The sequence below is a fragment of the Gopherus evgoodei genome, chromosome 2 (genome assembly GCF_007399415.2).
Source record: "Gopherus evgoodei ecotype Sinaloan lineage chromosome 2, rGopEvg1_v1.p, whole genome shotgun sequence".
Taxonomy (NCBI): Eukaryota; Metazoa; Chordata; order Testudines; family Testudinidae; genus Gopherus; species Gopherus evgoodei.
The window spans coordinates 19,002,007-19,017,045 of NC_044323.1; the positions used below are offsets into that span (position 1 = coordinate 19,002,007).

The 15,039-nt window shown below is 48.5% G+C and overlaps 1 protein-coding gene across 1 annotated transcript; it reads right to left on the reverse strand.

Moving 5' to 3' along the window:
* Positions 1-4,756: 4,756 nt before the first annotated feature.
* On the reverse strand, positions 4,757-9,843 carry MNX1 (motor neuron and pancreas homeobox 1). The gene is made up of 3 exons (XM_030549298.1): positions 9,249-9,843; positions 6,086-6,246; positions 4,757-5,062 (listed from the first exon to the last, which is right to left on the reverse strand). Exons 1-3 carry the CDS (start codon positions 9,841-9,843, stop codon positions 4,757-4,759), a joined length of 1,062 nt encoding a protein of 353 aa, XP_030405158.1.
* Positions 9,844-15,039: the final 5,196 nt, after the last annotated feature.

The following is a 15,039-nucleotide window of genomic DNA, read 5'->3' on the forward strand; positions in this document are numbered from 1 at the left end:
GGAATTATTCTGTTATGTATCTTTTGGAAAAGTTTGTATTTGTAATATAAACACAAAGACAAACTCAACTGCTATTTTATGCCTTGGACAACCCTCATAGTCTTTCTGGGGTGTAAAATTAGAATTGGCCATATATCGGATTTATGGACTGGGTGTTTGCCTGTGTGTATATATACACGCACACACAAATATTGATACAGTGAGTATATAAAATTAAGAAATGTATTCCTAAATCCAGTGTGTCTATAAATTATGTAAATCCCACAGCCTGGAGCATAGAGAATGGTATAAAATACATGTGGAAACTGAAGTCATATTCTATATGCTGGAACCCATTAAAATACTTCCATATTTGTATGTAAGGAGGTTGTGCATTGAACAGATTTCTACTTTATTAAGCTATATATATGGCAGAGTATAATACTTATTTAATATCCCTCCAATGCAGCGAGGGTGCCGGAGTGCCAAACTAATACATAAACGATATGCTTTATAGATTACATTTCGACTTAGCAACACCTGAATAGCTCAGTGACCTAAAACTGTTTTTCTTATCATCATTAGTAGCAACCTCATCCATGCATCAGACTGTATTTCACACGCCTTGTATGGCCACATCTTTAGAGAAGTAATTTATATGGGCCATATTGTTTTCATTTGAAAGGTTAACATCGGTTTGTAAAAAATCACTTTTAAAAAGGTGTGCAGGAGTGGGGACACTCCATATTTTATAGGCTATTATTCTTCCGTGCAACCGGGGATATAGCTGAGAGCAATAATTTTGTGACCGAATTTACATATTCAGATACAGTTGAAAACTCTGTCAGGGTGAGAGTCTTTGGGGAAGAAGTACAAAATAGCAAGCTCGCCAAGATGTCATGTTTGCTGAGCAGTTCTGCAACCTCAGAATGGAGGGACTGCGCACCTTAGCAGCACCAGCTGATAGGATGAACGCTGCTCCGGATTCCCAGACGACCTGTTTTGTCTTTCCCATTCTTGGGGAGTGGGGGAGGGACGCAAAGAACAAAGACCTGGTGAGCCAATCCTCCTTGCCTTACTGAAATCACTGGGCTTGATTCCGAGCGGTGTAAACCGGGAGTAACTATGTTAAAATCAATGGCGTTACACCAGTGTAAACGAGACCACAATCGGAGTCCTATGGGGAGAAAAGCAAGCAGGGTTCATAACGCTACTTTTACTCTACTCTGATCCTGGGTAAGCAAAACTCCCCCAGAGGTATTTTCTTCGTCGGTCCTCTAATGTAAAAATTCAGAGTTACTCCGGACCGGATGTAAAGCAGGGTGAGGGAGAGCAGGATTTGGCCTAGCGGGAAATGTAGAATCTAGTCTAGGGTAATTAGGTACCTTCCTGTGCTCCTCTGGTCTCTACCCTGGCGCTCAGGTGCTAGTGTCCTTTTGCATCTCTGAGCGGCCCGGGAGGGATGGTGTTAGACTAAAAGGAGAGCAGAGACGCACAGTAATTCATTAGTGGGAATGAATTGTTAGCTGTGGCCCCCAGTTAGGATGAGCCAGTGATTATATTTAAATTTGCTATAATTGATTTGGGGAAGAGCCGCGGTGACAAGAGCGAATTGACCATTAAATTTATTAGAGAGAGAAAATCCGCCGCTATTAAGGAGTTTGAATGACGACAGTTCTGCTGACTCCACCAGAAATCTGCCCGGAGGCTCCCAAATGCAGCAATATTATTACAGCAGGGCTATACGTGGGCAGCTTAACTAGCGAATAACGTTCTAGCTTTTTCGTTATTCAGTAGTTAAAGACAATGGAGTGGGAATGGGTTTCATCCTGCAATCTCTTGAAAGGGCTGTTGTCTCCGTAGGTCATTTCATTCCTTTCCACTTCGCTTGCGGGGGCTAACAACAACTTTCCATGAATTAGTGCAATCCCTGTAAATGAGCACTGCTTTCCAGTTTCCTTCCTGCGCCATGGCTTTCAGACGGTTGGTTTTTAATTTTTCCCACTTGAACACTAATAACCTAATTGCTTCCTTTTCCCTGGGGGCAGTTCGCACTGGAAGGGGTACTTGACTCCTGCTCGGACTTTTCGCTAGCATTCCCACACGTTGGGGTTGTACAGCACGTGGCAATACACCAGGAGAGGAGAGTCATTCAGGCAAGGAAGGGGCGCTGTGTGCTGTGTATGGGATGGAGCAAATAAGATATGAGCCAGGATTTGAGTTAGATGTTTGCATTTAAAATAGTGAAGGGAGGGAAGGGTAAGATAAAGCAAAAAGGCTCCATAGCAAAATGATAGATGTTGATCAAAGGACAGTTGTTCTCCATCTCACCCTATATTCAATATTGATCATTTTAAAGTCTGTTTAAACATCCTTATTTCCGCAATAGAAACAGTGCTTGGAATGCAGGGGTGTGTTAACTAGCCAATATAAATAGTGTTTCCATTGAAGCAATTAAGAGCTCGCCTCTTTAATCCATTGGCATAAATGATGCATGTCCCAGAGGGAATGAGTTTTAAACGCGACCATGAAAATAGCGTGTTTCGTTCACCGCGTTTGACAGCCCTGCCTGTTTTTTTAAATATGCAATAGCTGCGTTGAGCAGTAGGTGCATAAATTCCCCGGTTTAGGGTAGCCAGGATCCTGCTGCGGATTTGCTCCGGAAGGTGCATGCCTCCTGCTAAGCACACCTGGAAGAAAAGCTACCCCGCATATGCAGATCGTGGCTCGGTCCTCTCTGTCCCCAGCTAGGATTCCTTCCTCCATGTGTAGGGCACATGCTCGCAGTTTCTGCAGCTTGCTGATTGATGAGCCACATTGCAGAGGTTTATTAATCCACAGCCCTTGCAGCGCTCCTGTGAAATGTTTCCGCAGTTTGACTCTCTTCTAATGTTTGCTCGGCTGTACATTTGCACAGATCCGAGAGAGCTATTACCAGCTGGCCTTAGGGCCAGGCCAAATCGGCTGAATTGCATGGCAGGGAGGAATCCAAACCAAAAGGGAAGAGTATTTAGCAACAAGCAATCAGAAACAGAGCTGGATTCACAATGCAGCTAGGGAGAGATTAGAAAGCCACTCTTTTTAAAACACAGCTGCAGTCGCCTTGCATGAATCCGTATCCTCTTATTTTCTGCTTAATAAAAAACAAATTGGAGCAGTTTCTCATTGCAGTTAAATCCAGTATTCCGCTCCAGATTTTAATGGAGTTATTCCAGATTTACACCGAGATCTGAATCTGGCCCAACAGGCAAAAACGAGGAAGAAAATAGTTTTTTTTTCAATATAAATTGTCCTCATAAATGTACTATTAGGTGTAACTGAGGAAACCACTCGATGTTCTGGGTACTGCTGACCTAGTAGAACACGCGTACATAAATAAACTTTAGATTATTTAGATCGAATTAAATTAAGTTTGGGAAACAATCTGGCAAAAAACTCTTTCACGGGAAATTATACAACGCCTAGTCGATTTATTTAACTATACATCCAGGGTCCTTCCTCCAGCCCCTATCAGGTAGTGTATGGATTCAGAGACATCATTTCCTTCCAATTTTTTCCATGAAATATACATATTTACGTGTATAATAAAGTGACAAAAGAGATGATTTCGGGCGCGGTATAAACTCTAGACCCTGGTAGCCAATCCTATTCCTCTACAAAAAATCGTACATAAGGCTCAATACAAAATGTTTATTTTACATACCATCATGGACGATGGAGAAGCTGGATAATAATTTAGCATGCATAAGTAGAGATACCCCTTTTTATAAATACAATATACAAAAATAAAGACAGTACAGTCTTGAGATTTCCAGCAATTTTAACGTTCATGACAAACAGTTTTCCAGATATATAATAAGCACAAAACATTTCCAATACTCAGCAAAAGAACAGGGTTTCCATGGGTAGGATTCAAGTTTTTTTTAAATGTCTCTTAACACTGTGGTGAACTGTAAATCTTCTCTACCATGCGTAGGAAGAAGAATCCTTTTGTCAATGTGCCTTTTAAAAAAAAAAAAGCCAAACCTTACCAAAGCTGCTCACCTCTAATATTACCTGTTTGGTCTCTCTGTTTGTTTGTTACATGACAGCTGAAATGCTGACACGAAAGAGCAATGATGGATCTGGGCTTGCGCAGCTGAAGACCGAATATTTCCCATGTAGAAATAAAAGGTACTGGTGTAAGATTAGCTGTTCTTTCTCCTGTGCAGGAAGGTGGCTGCATTTGGGACTCATTTCACTGAGGCCAAAGGCTGCAGAGATGGAGCAAAAGCAGATGTGTAGGGATGGGGCAGAGGAATATGTGCTGATGGCGGCATGGGGCAGTGGGCAGATGTGTGTCACGAGGGTCCGAGTAGAGGATGGTGGAGGAAAGGGGGGGTCAAGGATAAGGGTGAGTGGTCTGGGGAAGGGGTTTAAGGATGGGGTGGGCAGAGGTGTGTGGGGTGGTGGGGGCAGGAGTGGGCAGAGGGGTTTGTCTGTCTGGAGGTGGTTGGGGTAGACATGGGCAGAGGGGTCTGTCTGGAAGGTGGCTGGAGTGGGCGTGGGCAGCGGGGTCTGTCTGGAAGATGGCTGGGGTGGGGGTGGGCAGAAGGGTCTGTCCAGAAGTGGCTGCGATGGGGATGGGCAGAGGGGTCTTTCTGGAAGGTGGCTGGGGTAGGGGTGGGCACGGGGGTCTGTCTGGAAGGTGGCTGGGTGGGGGTGGGCAGGCTGGAGTATGGCTAAAAGGTCTGGGACAGGATAGCAGCAGCAGGGAGAAGGGGAGCCCCCTGCCGGCTCACTGGGGCTGGCCGGGGGGCGGCTGCCTGCTGCGGGGCTGTGTCTCCTCCTCCTCACCCTCGGAGCAGTCGGAGGAGTTGTAGGGGCAGCAGTGCCCGGCTTCCTCCTCCTCGGGGTCGCTGTCCCTGAGCTCCCGCAGCCGGCGGCCGCTGCTCTTCTCTGGGGCCGGCAGCAGCAGCTCCGCGTCAGCCTTGTCCTCGCCGCCCAGTCCGCTCTTCTGCTTCTCTGCCTCCTGTGCCGCCTGCTCCTTGGCCTTTTTACTCCGCTTCCATTTCATGCGCCGGTTCTGGAACCAGATCTTCACCTGCGGGGCGAGACGGGGCCTGAGGGGGGAATCGCAACCCCCGGGGGGGCACACACCTCCGCCCTCACCCCTCCCCAGAACCCGGTGATCTGCAGCCCCCCCCCCACACACCCAATACCTCTCCGGTACCCAGGCCACTCTCCGGCCTGCAGCCCCCGCTGCCCCAGACCAGCCTTCACCCGCCACTGAGCACCTCCCCTGGGCCGGGGGACTGGTTAGAAGGGACCCCACAGCTCCGGGGTAAGACGGGGCTGCGAACCCCCAGTGCAGCTGGCCTGGCTGGAAACACCCCCGCGCGGCCCGCAGCCTCCTCGCTGCGAGGGTCGCCAGGCAAAGCCCAGTGGCCATGGGGGGAGCAGGGGGAGCCCGGGAGGGGGCAGGCCGAGCCCAGCGGCCGTGGGGGGAGCAGGGGGAGCCCGGGAGGGGGCAGGCCGAGCCCAGCGGCCGTGGGGGGAGCAGGGGGAGCCCGGGAGGGGGCAGGCAGAGCCCAGTGGCCATGGGGGGAGCAGGGGGAGCCCGGGAGGGGGCAGGCCGAGCCCAGCGGCCGTGGAGGGAGCAGGGGGAGCCCGGGAGGGGGCAGGCCGAGCCCAGCGGCCGTGGAGGGAGCAGGGGGAGCCCGGGAGGGGGCAGGCCGAGCCCAGCGGCCGTGGAGGGAGCAGGGGGAGCCCGGGAGGGGGCAGGCCGAGCCCAGCGGCCGTGGGGGGAGCGGTGGCAGGGGAGCCGGGGAGGGGGCAGGCAGAGCCCAGCGGCCGTGGGGGGAGCGGAGGGAGCCCGGGAGGGGGTTAGGCTTTGCGGCCATTCTGCCCAGGGAGCCGCCTGGGGCTGAGCACTTGGGCCGCGGGCTGGCCCCGGAGCTGCCTAGCCTGAACCCGGGTGCTTGAGCCCCTTCCGCTGCCGCCGGGACGGAGCTGGGAAGCGCCCCGGTGGCCCGGGGCGGGCTGGGGCTGAGCTGAGCGATCCCGCGTTCCTGAGCCCCGGGCCTCTTCCCCTGAGCCCGGAGGGGCCGCTGCAGCCGCCACTCACCTGGGTCTCCGTGAGCATGAGAGACGTGGCCACCTCGAAGCGCTTGGGCCTGGAGAGGTATTTGTTCAGTTTGAACTGATGCTCCAGCTCCAGCAGCTGCTGGCTGGTGAAGGCGGTGCGGGGTCGCCGGCACTTCCCCAGCAGGTTGGACTGCGCCTGGGCTAGAGACAAAAGGGCGCATCAGCACAACGCAGGCAGCCGGAGGGGAGCAGCCCGGCCCCCGCTACCCTCCCGGGGCAGCCGGAGGGGAGCAGCCCGACTCCCGCTACCCTCCCGGGGCAGGCGGCTCTCACGGGCCGGAGCTGGGACAGCAGGGGCCAGGTACCTTCAGCATTAAAGGGAATCGTTCTAGTGTCCCTGGCTGCGGCTACCTGCCTCCGTGAGGGCAAGTTAGATCCAAGGGGAAAGGAGAGAACTGCTGGTCCCCTGCGAGGGAGAGAGGAGGGAGGGAGGCAGCAGGGGGGGAGGTTAGAAAAAATACATCGGTTTGAAATTCTTTTTTAAAATGGAGGAAAAGGAAGAGGAACAAGTGATTAAAAGCTCCCCGCCGCATGCCCTCGTCCCATAGCTAACCCCAGCGGTGACCTTTCTACATGCCACAATGAAAAACTACCCAGACGGTGACCACTTCCAATTAGCAGCTCATCTCCGCAGTCCTGGCTTCAGACCGGTATCCATCACACCCGGCCCTGAGCCCGCGGTGCTCAGGGACAAGTCTCCTTCGGGCCCACCCTCGGCAAATGTACTGGCACGGCGGAGTAAAATCCCGGGGAATTTCTTTGCAGTGGAGCAGAGTGATCTAATAGTGCCGTCCTTGGGGGGCTGTTTGGAAAGAGCTGCTGAATCGGCCCCTCGGACCGCTCGCCTGGGTTAAGGAAACCCTCCCGTCCTCAAATTGTTACTATAGAAGCATTAAAGGCACTTTAAAGTAAACATTCTCCTTCCCTAAATTTTAGACACTTCAAGCCACGCCTGATGGCAATAGGAGATGGACGTCTCTATTTACATAATTTCACATAGATTTACCGCAGGGAAATTTATGACCCAAGAGGGACTTCTTGATTTCCCAAGAGCCTAACAAGTGCTAGACAATAAAAGGAACCCGGGATCACGGTGAAATGATATCAGTCTCTCAGGGGAACAGCAATTTGCTTCATTTCACTTTAACGCCCCCTGCTTTAGTTAAACAAGTCTCCCGAATTCCCAGCTTGACAATACATTAGAACTTTAATTAAAACAGACTCCAAAGTGACTTTGGGAAAATGTTCAGTGGAAGCTTGGCCAAAGGAATAATCCCCCTAACCTCCAGCTGATTAGGTTTCTCTCCAATCAGTTTCATTTGTTATTTATTTTACTTCATTATCTCAGTTGGCATGTCTATTATATTTGCAGCCAGTAGGAGACAAACGTGACATGAAACATGACGTGAAATACTGTTCAGTAATCGTGTGAGGTAACTATTTATAGGAAATATCTATTTTCAACAATATTTTCGAACTGTACAATTAGATGTTATAATCTCAGCGCGTTTTCTGGATTCAAAATCGGGACTGCGTCAAACTGTACTCGGTTGAAAGTTGGAAGTAAAGAGAACCGATGGCGAGATTATTCTTCTAAAATATTGCGGTTACATTTAATGGACACATACATGAGAACATCAATTTGGAAACATGCGAGCTGAAATCCTTTTTAAACAACCAATCCAGTCTCCGTAGTTGTAGATTATATTTATGCTCTTTCTAAGAGGCAACACAATCATTTTGAATGTGTTGCGACTATAACGTGTGATCTGTGATTTCTTGGACATTCTCTCCTCTTTGTTGTCGTTTGCTTTAGAAACTTAAAAGCCTGTAAAGGAGAGGGGAGGAGGAGCCTGCCTTTACTACCTCATTTGGAGCAAACCTGCTAAAATGACCAGAATAAAAAAGACAGTGTCCGGTATACAAACAGTAACGCAGCTGAGATTTTCTCACTGCTGTGTGATTTTCTAGGCCTCCATTATCTTTCCTCTTGGCTATTTATTCACTAGTGCATTTTGTTTGAAAGAGCAAGAATTCAGACAGCTTTTCTAATTATTTTTCTTCTTGAATGTCCTAGTCTAAACAAACCTATTTAAGAGAAAACAATGGACTTTTTTGTCTGTATGTGTGGGGAGTGTATGAAAAAAAACCCAAACCCGTAATTCTTTCCTGGCACGATTTAAGTAAAACTACACCTAACCTATTGTTAAGCCAGTAATTCCCACATAGAGCTAACACCTAAGAAAACGATCTTTGCCTAACACCGAGATGCAAGAAATGTCCCCATCTCCATTGAGGCCTAGCTGTCCAGCTGCTGTTAGGACAGGTCAGTGTTTCTGTTTTTTTAAAGCGGTTTTTATAAACAAACTCAAATATAAGTGATTGCATTTATTTAGCTTTCTTATGTCAATTATACCAAATAAACACTTAATTATAGCCCAGAATGCCCACTGGAACCATCTAAGAGAGTAGAGTATCAACTCTTCCCCGAAGAAGAGGTCTGTGAAATTTGCCTGGATGACAGGATCTGACTAAGCACCATTCTGGGTGAAATTGACAGAGCCCTGTAAAGTTGTACCTTCTACTCTTTATACCGTAATATTAACAAATATGAGCAGGAACCATCTGCCATCCAGAAGAAAAATAAACAAAAAAAATATCGTCAGTTTTCATAGATTTTCATATACACCGGTATTCGGTTCTCATTCATTATTTAGCACAATTTTCCCCACGCTACAGTTTGAATTAGAACTTAGAATGGAACGATGATTTGTCAACTTTTTCAGTCACCAAGAAAGATCATTCTATTATATATTGCTAAGGTGCAGGCCATAATGAGCTGCAACGTGTTCCAGCTTCCCATTGTTAATAGTTATTTCCTCCCTCCTGCCAATAATTACCAAATACAATATATATATTATTATTACACACGCCGCCGGGTAAAGTCTTGACCGAATCCTTTCCGGCGCTAGCTGAATGGGGTGGGACATTAACTACGAGGGAAGGCTGGGAGAATCAGTGTTTCCTTGCCGTAGGCCCCTGGCTCGGGCATTGCGGAGGGCAGGCGAGGAAGTGGTGACGATAGGCGCAAAGGAAAACGACAGATCATAACAAACCCAGCGCCCCGGGCAGGAGATACTCACAGTTAAAGTCCGGCATTTTGGGGAGGATCATGCCCGCTGTGGATGCTCGTAACCACTGATCCAGCTGAAAAGTCCCGGCACTGAGTTTGATGGGGTCTGCTGCAGGGTGAGAAGGGTGAGCCCCTTGTACCTGGGAGTAGGAGTAAGACAAAGCGGGGTGCTGCCCGGCCAGAGCGGCTGCCGAATAGCTGTACATGGGGTGCCCGTAGAGGGCAGCCTGGGTGGGGATGCCCGCTCCCCCCTGGTGCAGTCCCAGGGCCATGCCCCCGGCGGAGTGATGGTGGTGGTGATGGCTGCTGGTGCTGCTGGTGCTGGTCAGGAACCCGGGCTTGGGCACCAGCCCGCAATGCGCGGCGAGGATCCGCGGCGGCGAAGGGCTCTCAGTCCGCAGGCAGTCCGAGGAGCCGCCGCTGTGGCGCTCGGAGGAGGACGGGGGGCTGCAGCTGCTGCTGTTACTGCTGCTGCTGTGGCCAGATGTATTGGCGAGGGAGGTGACCAAGGCCAACGGTGAGGTCTGTGCGGAGGCGGCGGCGGCTGCTTTGGGAGGGTCGACTGCTAGGAGAGCATCGATCCGGAAATTTTTGGATTTTTCCATCGGATTGTTTCTAAAAAACCAACTCCCTTAGTCTATAAATAACAGTAAGAGCCCTCGCCCAACCCCACAGCGCCCCGGGGAGAGTCTGCACACTCCCAGCGCTGGGGCTCTGCTCTGCTCTGCCTAGACCAGAGGACCAGCCCCTCAGACCAAGCGCAGCAAAATGTCTCTCGGCAGATAGTAAGCACCTCAGCTCCAAACTCTACTCACTTGAAGGCTCAGATCCGGCTCCCATTGGCCCCGAGGCTGGAGGAAACACTATTGGTGGCCGGTACCGGGGTTTGCCAGCCGCGATTGGCCCTGCAGCACACCTGTCAACTCTTGGGGAATGGGCCTGCCCACTTCATTTCTGTGCCCTCTGGAGCAGGTTGAAGGCAAAGGCTTGCACGTCTCCCGGGGCTGGGGGAGGGGGGTGAGCAACACAGAGAAAGGAAAGTGATTTGAGAACCTTCTGTATTTACCTCCCCACTACCCACAAAAAAAAACCAAAAACCCAAAAATAAATTCCTCGGTTGGGCCAGGTTTTTAAAGACTGAAGATAAATCCAGCCAGGCAGAATGTGCAATAATCGCAACGCAAACATATTCTGTTTGAAGATCATCAGCAATGATGCGTTAGTCGCTCCACAGTCATACCCTGCTATGAAGAGTCTTGTGCCACAGCAAGAGAGTGTGTGTGTGTGTGTGTGTGTGTGTGTGTGTGTGTGGATCGAGCATCTGGATCGCGGCGCAATGGACAGCTCGAAGGATTCTCTCCCCTTGTGTCTGTTTAGCCCACGCTGAAGTTAACGTGATGTTACCTTAATCTGTGTAAGATTTAAGTAAGATGTTCGTACAGTTCGTTTGATGGTTTAAGGAATCTATCCCCCCCTTAAGCGGCCTGTAATTATTTTCTTGTAGTGAATGGGCCAGGCATGGCAAAATAAGATGAAATATGTTCTCAGACATTGCCATACTATGTATCCATAGTCTACATAACCCATCTGGGATGACACATTGGACAATATGCATCTCTAGCCGGATATGGATTTATCTAATATTTCTTTCCAGATGTGATACTATCCACACCTATATTCAGTTTCTAATCTAATGTGTCAATTTGGTGACCACAAAAGAGGACCTGGGTGAAATTTATTTCAAGTCTTTAAATAACAACAGACATCATAAACCGGCATTTGTTCCTGATCCCAGGCTTTTCATGCAGGTGTCTGACCTGTATAACCAGTGAATTTTTATTTTCACAGTTATGCAACAAAAACCCAGCTCCGCCAAGAGCCCGAAAGCACTGTCTTACTTTGTTCTCGGTATGCTTACAACACTGTGTATATGTGTAATTACAGCATGACCAGGTAGTGATAATATAACAGGCAAGGATTTTTCTTGGCCTTGTTAAATGGCATAGCTTTGGCGATCACATTTGCAAAATGAATAGCAATTGCTACGTACTTTCAGAGAACGAGAAGGCACTAGCTGCTGATGAAATAAAAGCACGATCTTTTACAGTGGTTTTCTATTATTAAGTGACAAATCAGCGGTCACACAACGTGCCAATGAGAAAGCAACAATGTTTTATGCGCCTTCTATGCCTACACAGACCACAGCTTTTGCCTTCCACACCATTCATTTGGCAACTTGCCTTACAATAAAAGACCACGTAAAATCTTGAGAAAAAAAAAGTGTGGGGGGGCGGCTCGAATTCTCTATGCCTGCGTGAGACACGTCAGCACTGTTTTTTATAATCGGAATGAAAAATATTGACCAAAAAAAATCATAGTGCAGCTCTGCTAATACTCAGCAATGGGGACTCAGTTCTCCACCTTAAAGCCCTACATATATGTTTGCCTATATCGAAAGCGCGAGCTGGGGTATGCAGTGTATTAAACTCTAGTTTTCTATCATTCCTGGACACTTCAAATATTTACAGTATATGCGCTGCCAACAGATTTTTAACGTGTTGGAAAGAATAAACATCTGTAAGTCAGGAAGTCAAGCCTGCCACCAAAATTTAGTTTTGTCAATAGTGTTATTAGTCCTATTTATCTTACGCAAACACACCGAAATATAAAAGGAAAAGCGAGAGGGAGGCAGATTTACAGTCTTTTGCAAAGTAAGAATTTCCTGAAGCTCTAGAAGGGGGTTAAGAGCGAAAAGAGGCATAATGCAAATGGGAATGTGAACAGAAGGTCAGGCTGCTACAAGAAAGAGTCACAAAGTAAACACATTCTCCCTTCAAAAGCTTTTGCAAGAGCTGGTGATAATGTGTCTGACTTTGTACCTGCACAGGACTTAATTTCCATATAATTGCAGCTCTGGATTGTGAAACGACTCTGTTTCCAAGGGACAGGTATTTATTAAATATTTGCTTCACCTGTTAGTTAGGTTGGTTTTTTTTTTTGAGGTCCGAAAGCAGCTGATACTAGAGATCGTAGAAAGGCCAGGATAGCCCCAAAGCCATGTAATATCAACCCAGGCAGGTATGAAGCATTTTAAAAATACATCACGTTGTAGTCATGTTACCATACATCAAACTCTCCCCCATAGGCTGTTCAGAATGACCTCTCCAGGGAAGTGTCATCGCTTATTTAAATCAAAACACTAACAAGTGTCCAACAGGAAACAGCTTTGCACTGGTAGGGAGATGATCTACATGACCGAATATATCTTGCCCGTGTCTCTAGCTTTCGCTCCTCCTCTGTTTAACACTACTAACAAGCGCAACGTCCTTTACTAGGAAATTCAGATATATATATTTTTCCCGATAGAGATGCTTTTCCCATTCCCGTGCACTTCCCAGGCAGCAGGGTACCGGGCAAATAAAATAGCTACCTTAAAAGTAAAATAAAATTGTATAAGCAATTGTTACAGAGCTGACTTTTCTCTCTCTTTTCCCTGGGGGTGATGCAGTCTGAACACGATCTAGTAACCAGAGGTGCATTGCTCTGTGTGTGCAAAGTACTGGGAACAATGTGTTTTGGTCGGAGAGACACTGATGGAAAATGTCAGTATAACCACCCCAAACTCAAAATTCCCCCCAGCCAAGCTAATTAATTGTATTCATCCCATTAATGGTGGTGTATGCAGCTATTGGAAGTCACCAGCTACTGAGGTGCGGTTTGTGTTCAAGGATTTGTGATGTACGTGGAGCTTTCCTATGCACTGGGTTTATTTCTGCGGAGCGGTGTGTGGAAACACTTCACGTCGATTTAAGAAATGGCACTTCGATAACTCAATGCACAGTTACCCCTGTAGGGTACAAGGCAGGGCCCTACTGGGCTATCCCTCCCTTCACACCTCCGAGTAACCATGGAGGACTATGCTGCGCACCACTTAAGCAACTGAGCTTTGTGGCTCCTGGGAGAGGTATTTTGAGACAGGTTTCACTCTGCCTCTTGCGATTTCCACTTGTCCCAAATGGCCCATTGCCCTGACTACTCCTCTGGATCACTCTGGATCATCACACACATTTGGGCCTGTCATTCTTTTTCACGCATAAATTGTACTAAAATAATAATAATTAAAGAAACTGAAAAACGTTCCTACCATTCTCCCCTTCCCCTGCCCCCCAGTGATAGCATGTTGGTTTAATTGAGATGCAGAGCGATTTATAAGGCTCATTTACGGGACTCACCCCTTCTTCCAGACAATGATTAAACAATAATCCGTCGCTCTATTTGTAGTAATGATGCTTTCATCCCTTTCCTCTCCCACTTGTCATCCGAGTCCGTCATTTTCTTCCTGACAATCCCATTCCTTTGATCCCCGGGACACCCCCCCAACACACACACCTCAGAAAATTAAACCCCTTTAAATCAGCCCTGCATTCACTAACCCTGTGTGAGCCAAAGACCTCTTCAACGAGAAAATCCACTGAATGAATCTGTTTGCAAACCACAAACAGCCTGTCGTGGTCCATGTACCTATTATCTGGCCATGCCCTGTGTGAAATGGACAGCTGGGTACAGGAAGCGTGTTGCTCCGGTGTCTGGATTGCTAGGTTTGTGAATAACACCTTAATGCTCAGGAGAACCATGGCATCAGAATTCTTCTCATGCCTCCCAGGCCTGGCTGCCTGTGAAGGATTGGATTATGGGTATCTTTGACACAGGCATTAAATTATTGGTCTGTAAAACATACTGGTTCATTTGTATAATGTACTCCCTTTCTTACGGGCCATATTTTATTTGGGGTATATGTTGTTTGTGTATGTGCGGCTCCGAGCATTTTGAATATGGAAATAGCATGGATTGGATGAAGCCAGAGGCACATGCAAACTACTGTACTACAAATCACAAACTATTACTGTCCATATGGGGATCTGTCAAGTATTAAAGGCCACTTTGATGCCCAGGTAGGCTAAATACATATAAGGGAAGCCCACAGGCCAGACAGTCCCCCCCAAGGGGAGGAGTGCGGCAGGGGAGGAATTATCAGGAGGAGCGAGGAGGTCCCGATCCTTTAATGGGGCTCCTCTGGTGCGTAAAAGCTGCATCTCGCCCCCCACATTTATCAAGTTGTATTTGCATCAATGAGGAGGATACATGCTTTGGGCGCGGGGGGGGCGGGGGAATGTTTCCAAGATAAATGTCAGAGTCTCCTCCCTCTTCCCAAACCCAGGGGCCGGGCAGCTCTGAGAGTCAATTTCCCCTTTCCCAGGAAGGAGCAGTTAGTTTGGGAGTTTTCCCCCGCGTCTTTACTGCCTGCTTCAGACCTGCTACTTTCTGGTGCTTTATTTTTGTTTGTGAAGCAAAGCCACGGGAACCAGTAGGGGTCTTTCCATTGGCTTCAGAAGGCTTTAGATCCGGGCCTCCCCTGCAACAAACGCACCACCAAATAATCCTGAGGGGCGCTGAGCCCCCAGCGGGTTGTAGCCCCCGCTCCATTCGAGACCAGGAGCGCGAACGCCCCCGTTGTCAGCCCTGGGTCCTTCCGACAGAGCTGGGATCAGTCCCTTGCCTGGTGGGCGATCTGCGCTGGGTCGGCCATGGCTGTTGCTTTGGCCCATCTGTGCCTGACGTAAGGAGGCTTGTAACGGTTGATTAGAAACATAAACAGAGATTGTTGCCTAAATCTGAGACCAGTGGGGATGGGTGAACAGCTAAAAGCCACAGTTTGCAAAACAGCGCACGGCCTCCGCCGTCCAATGAAGACTCTTTTGCCACTAACCTCAGTGGGAGCAAGACTGGGCCCATAGCGAGGG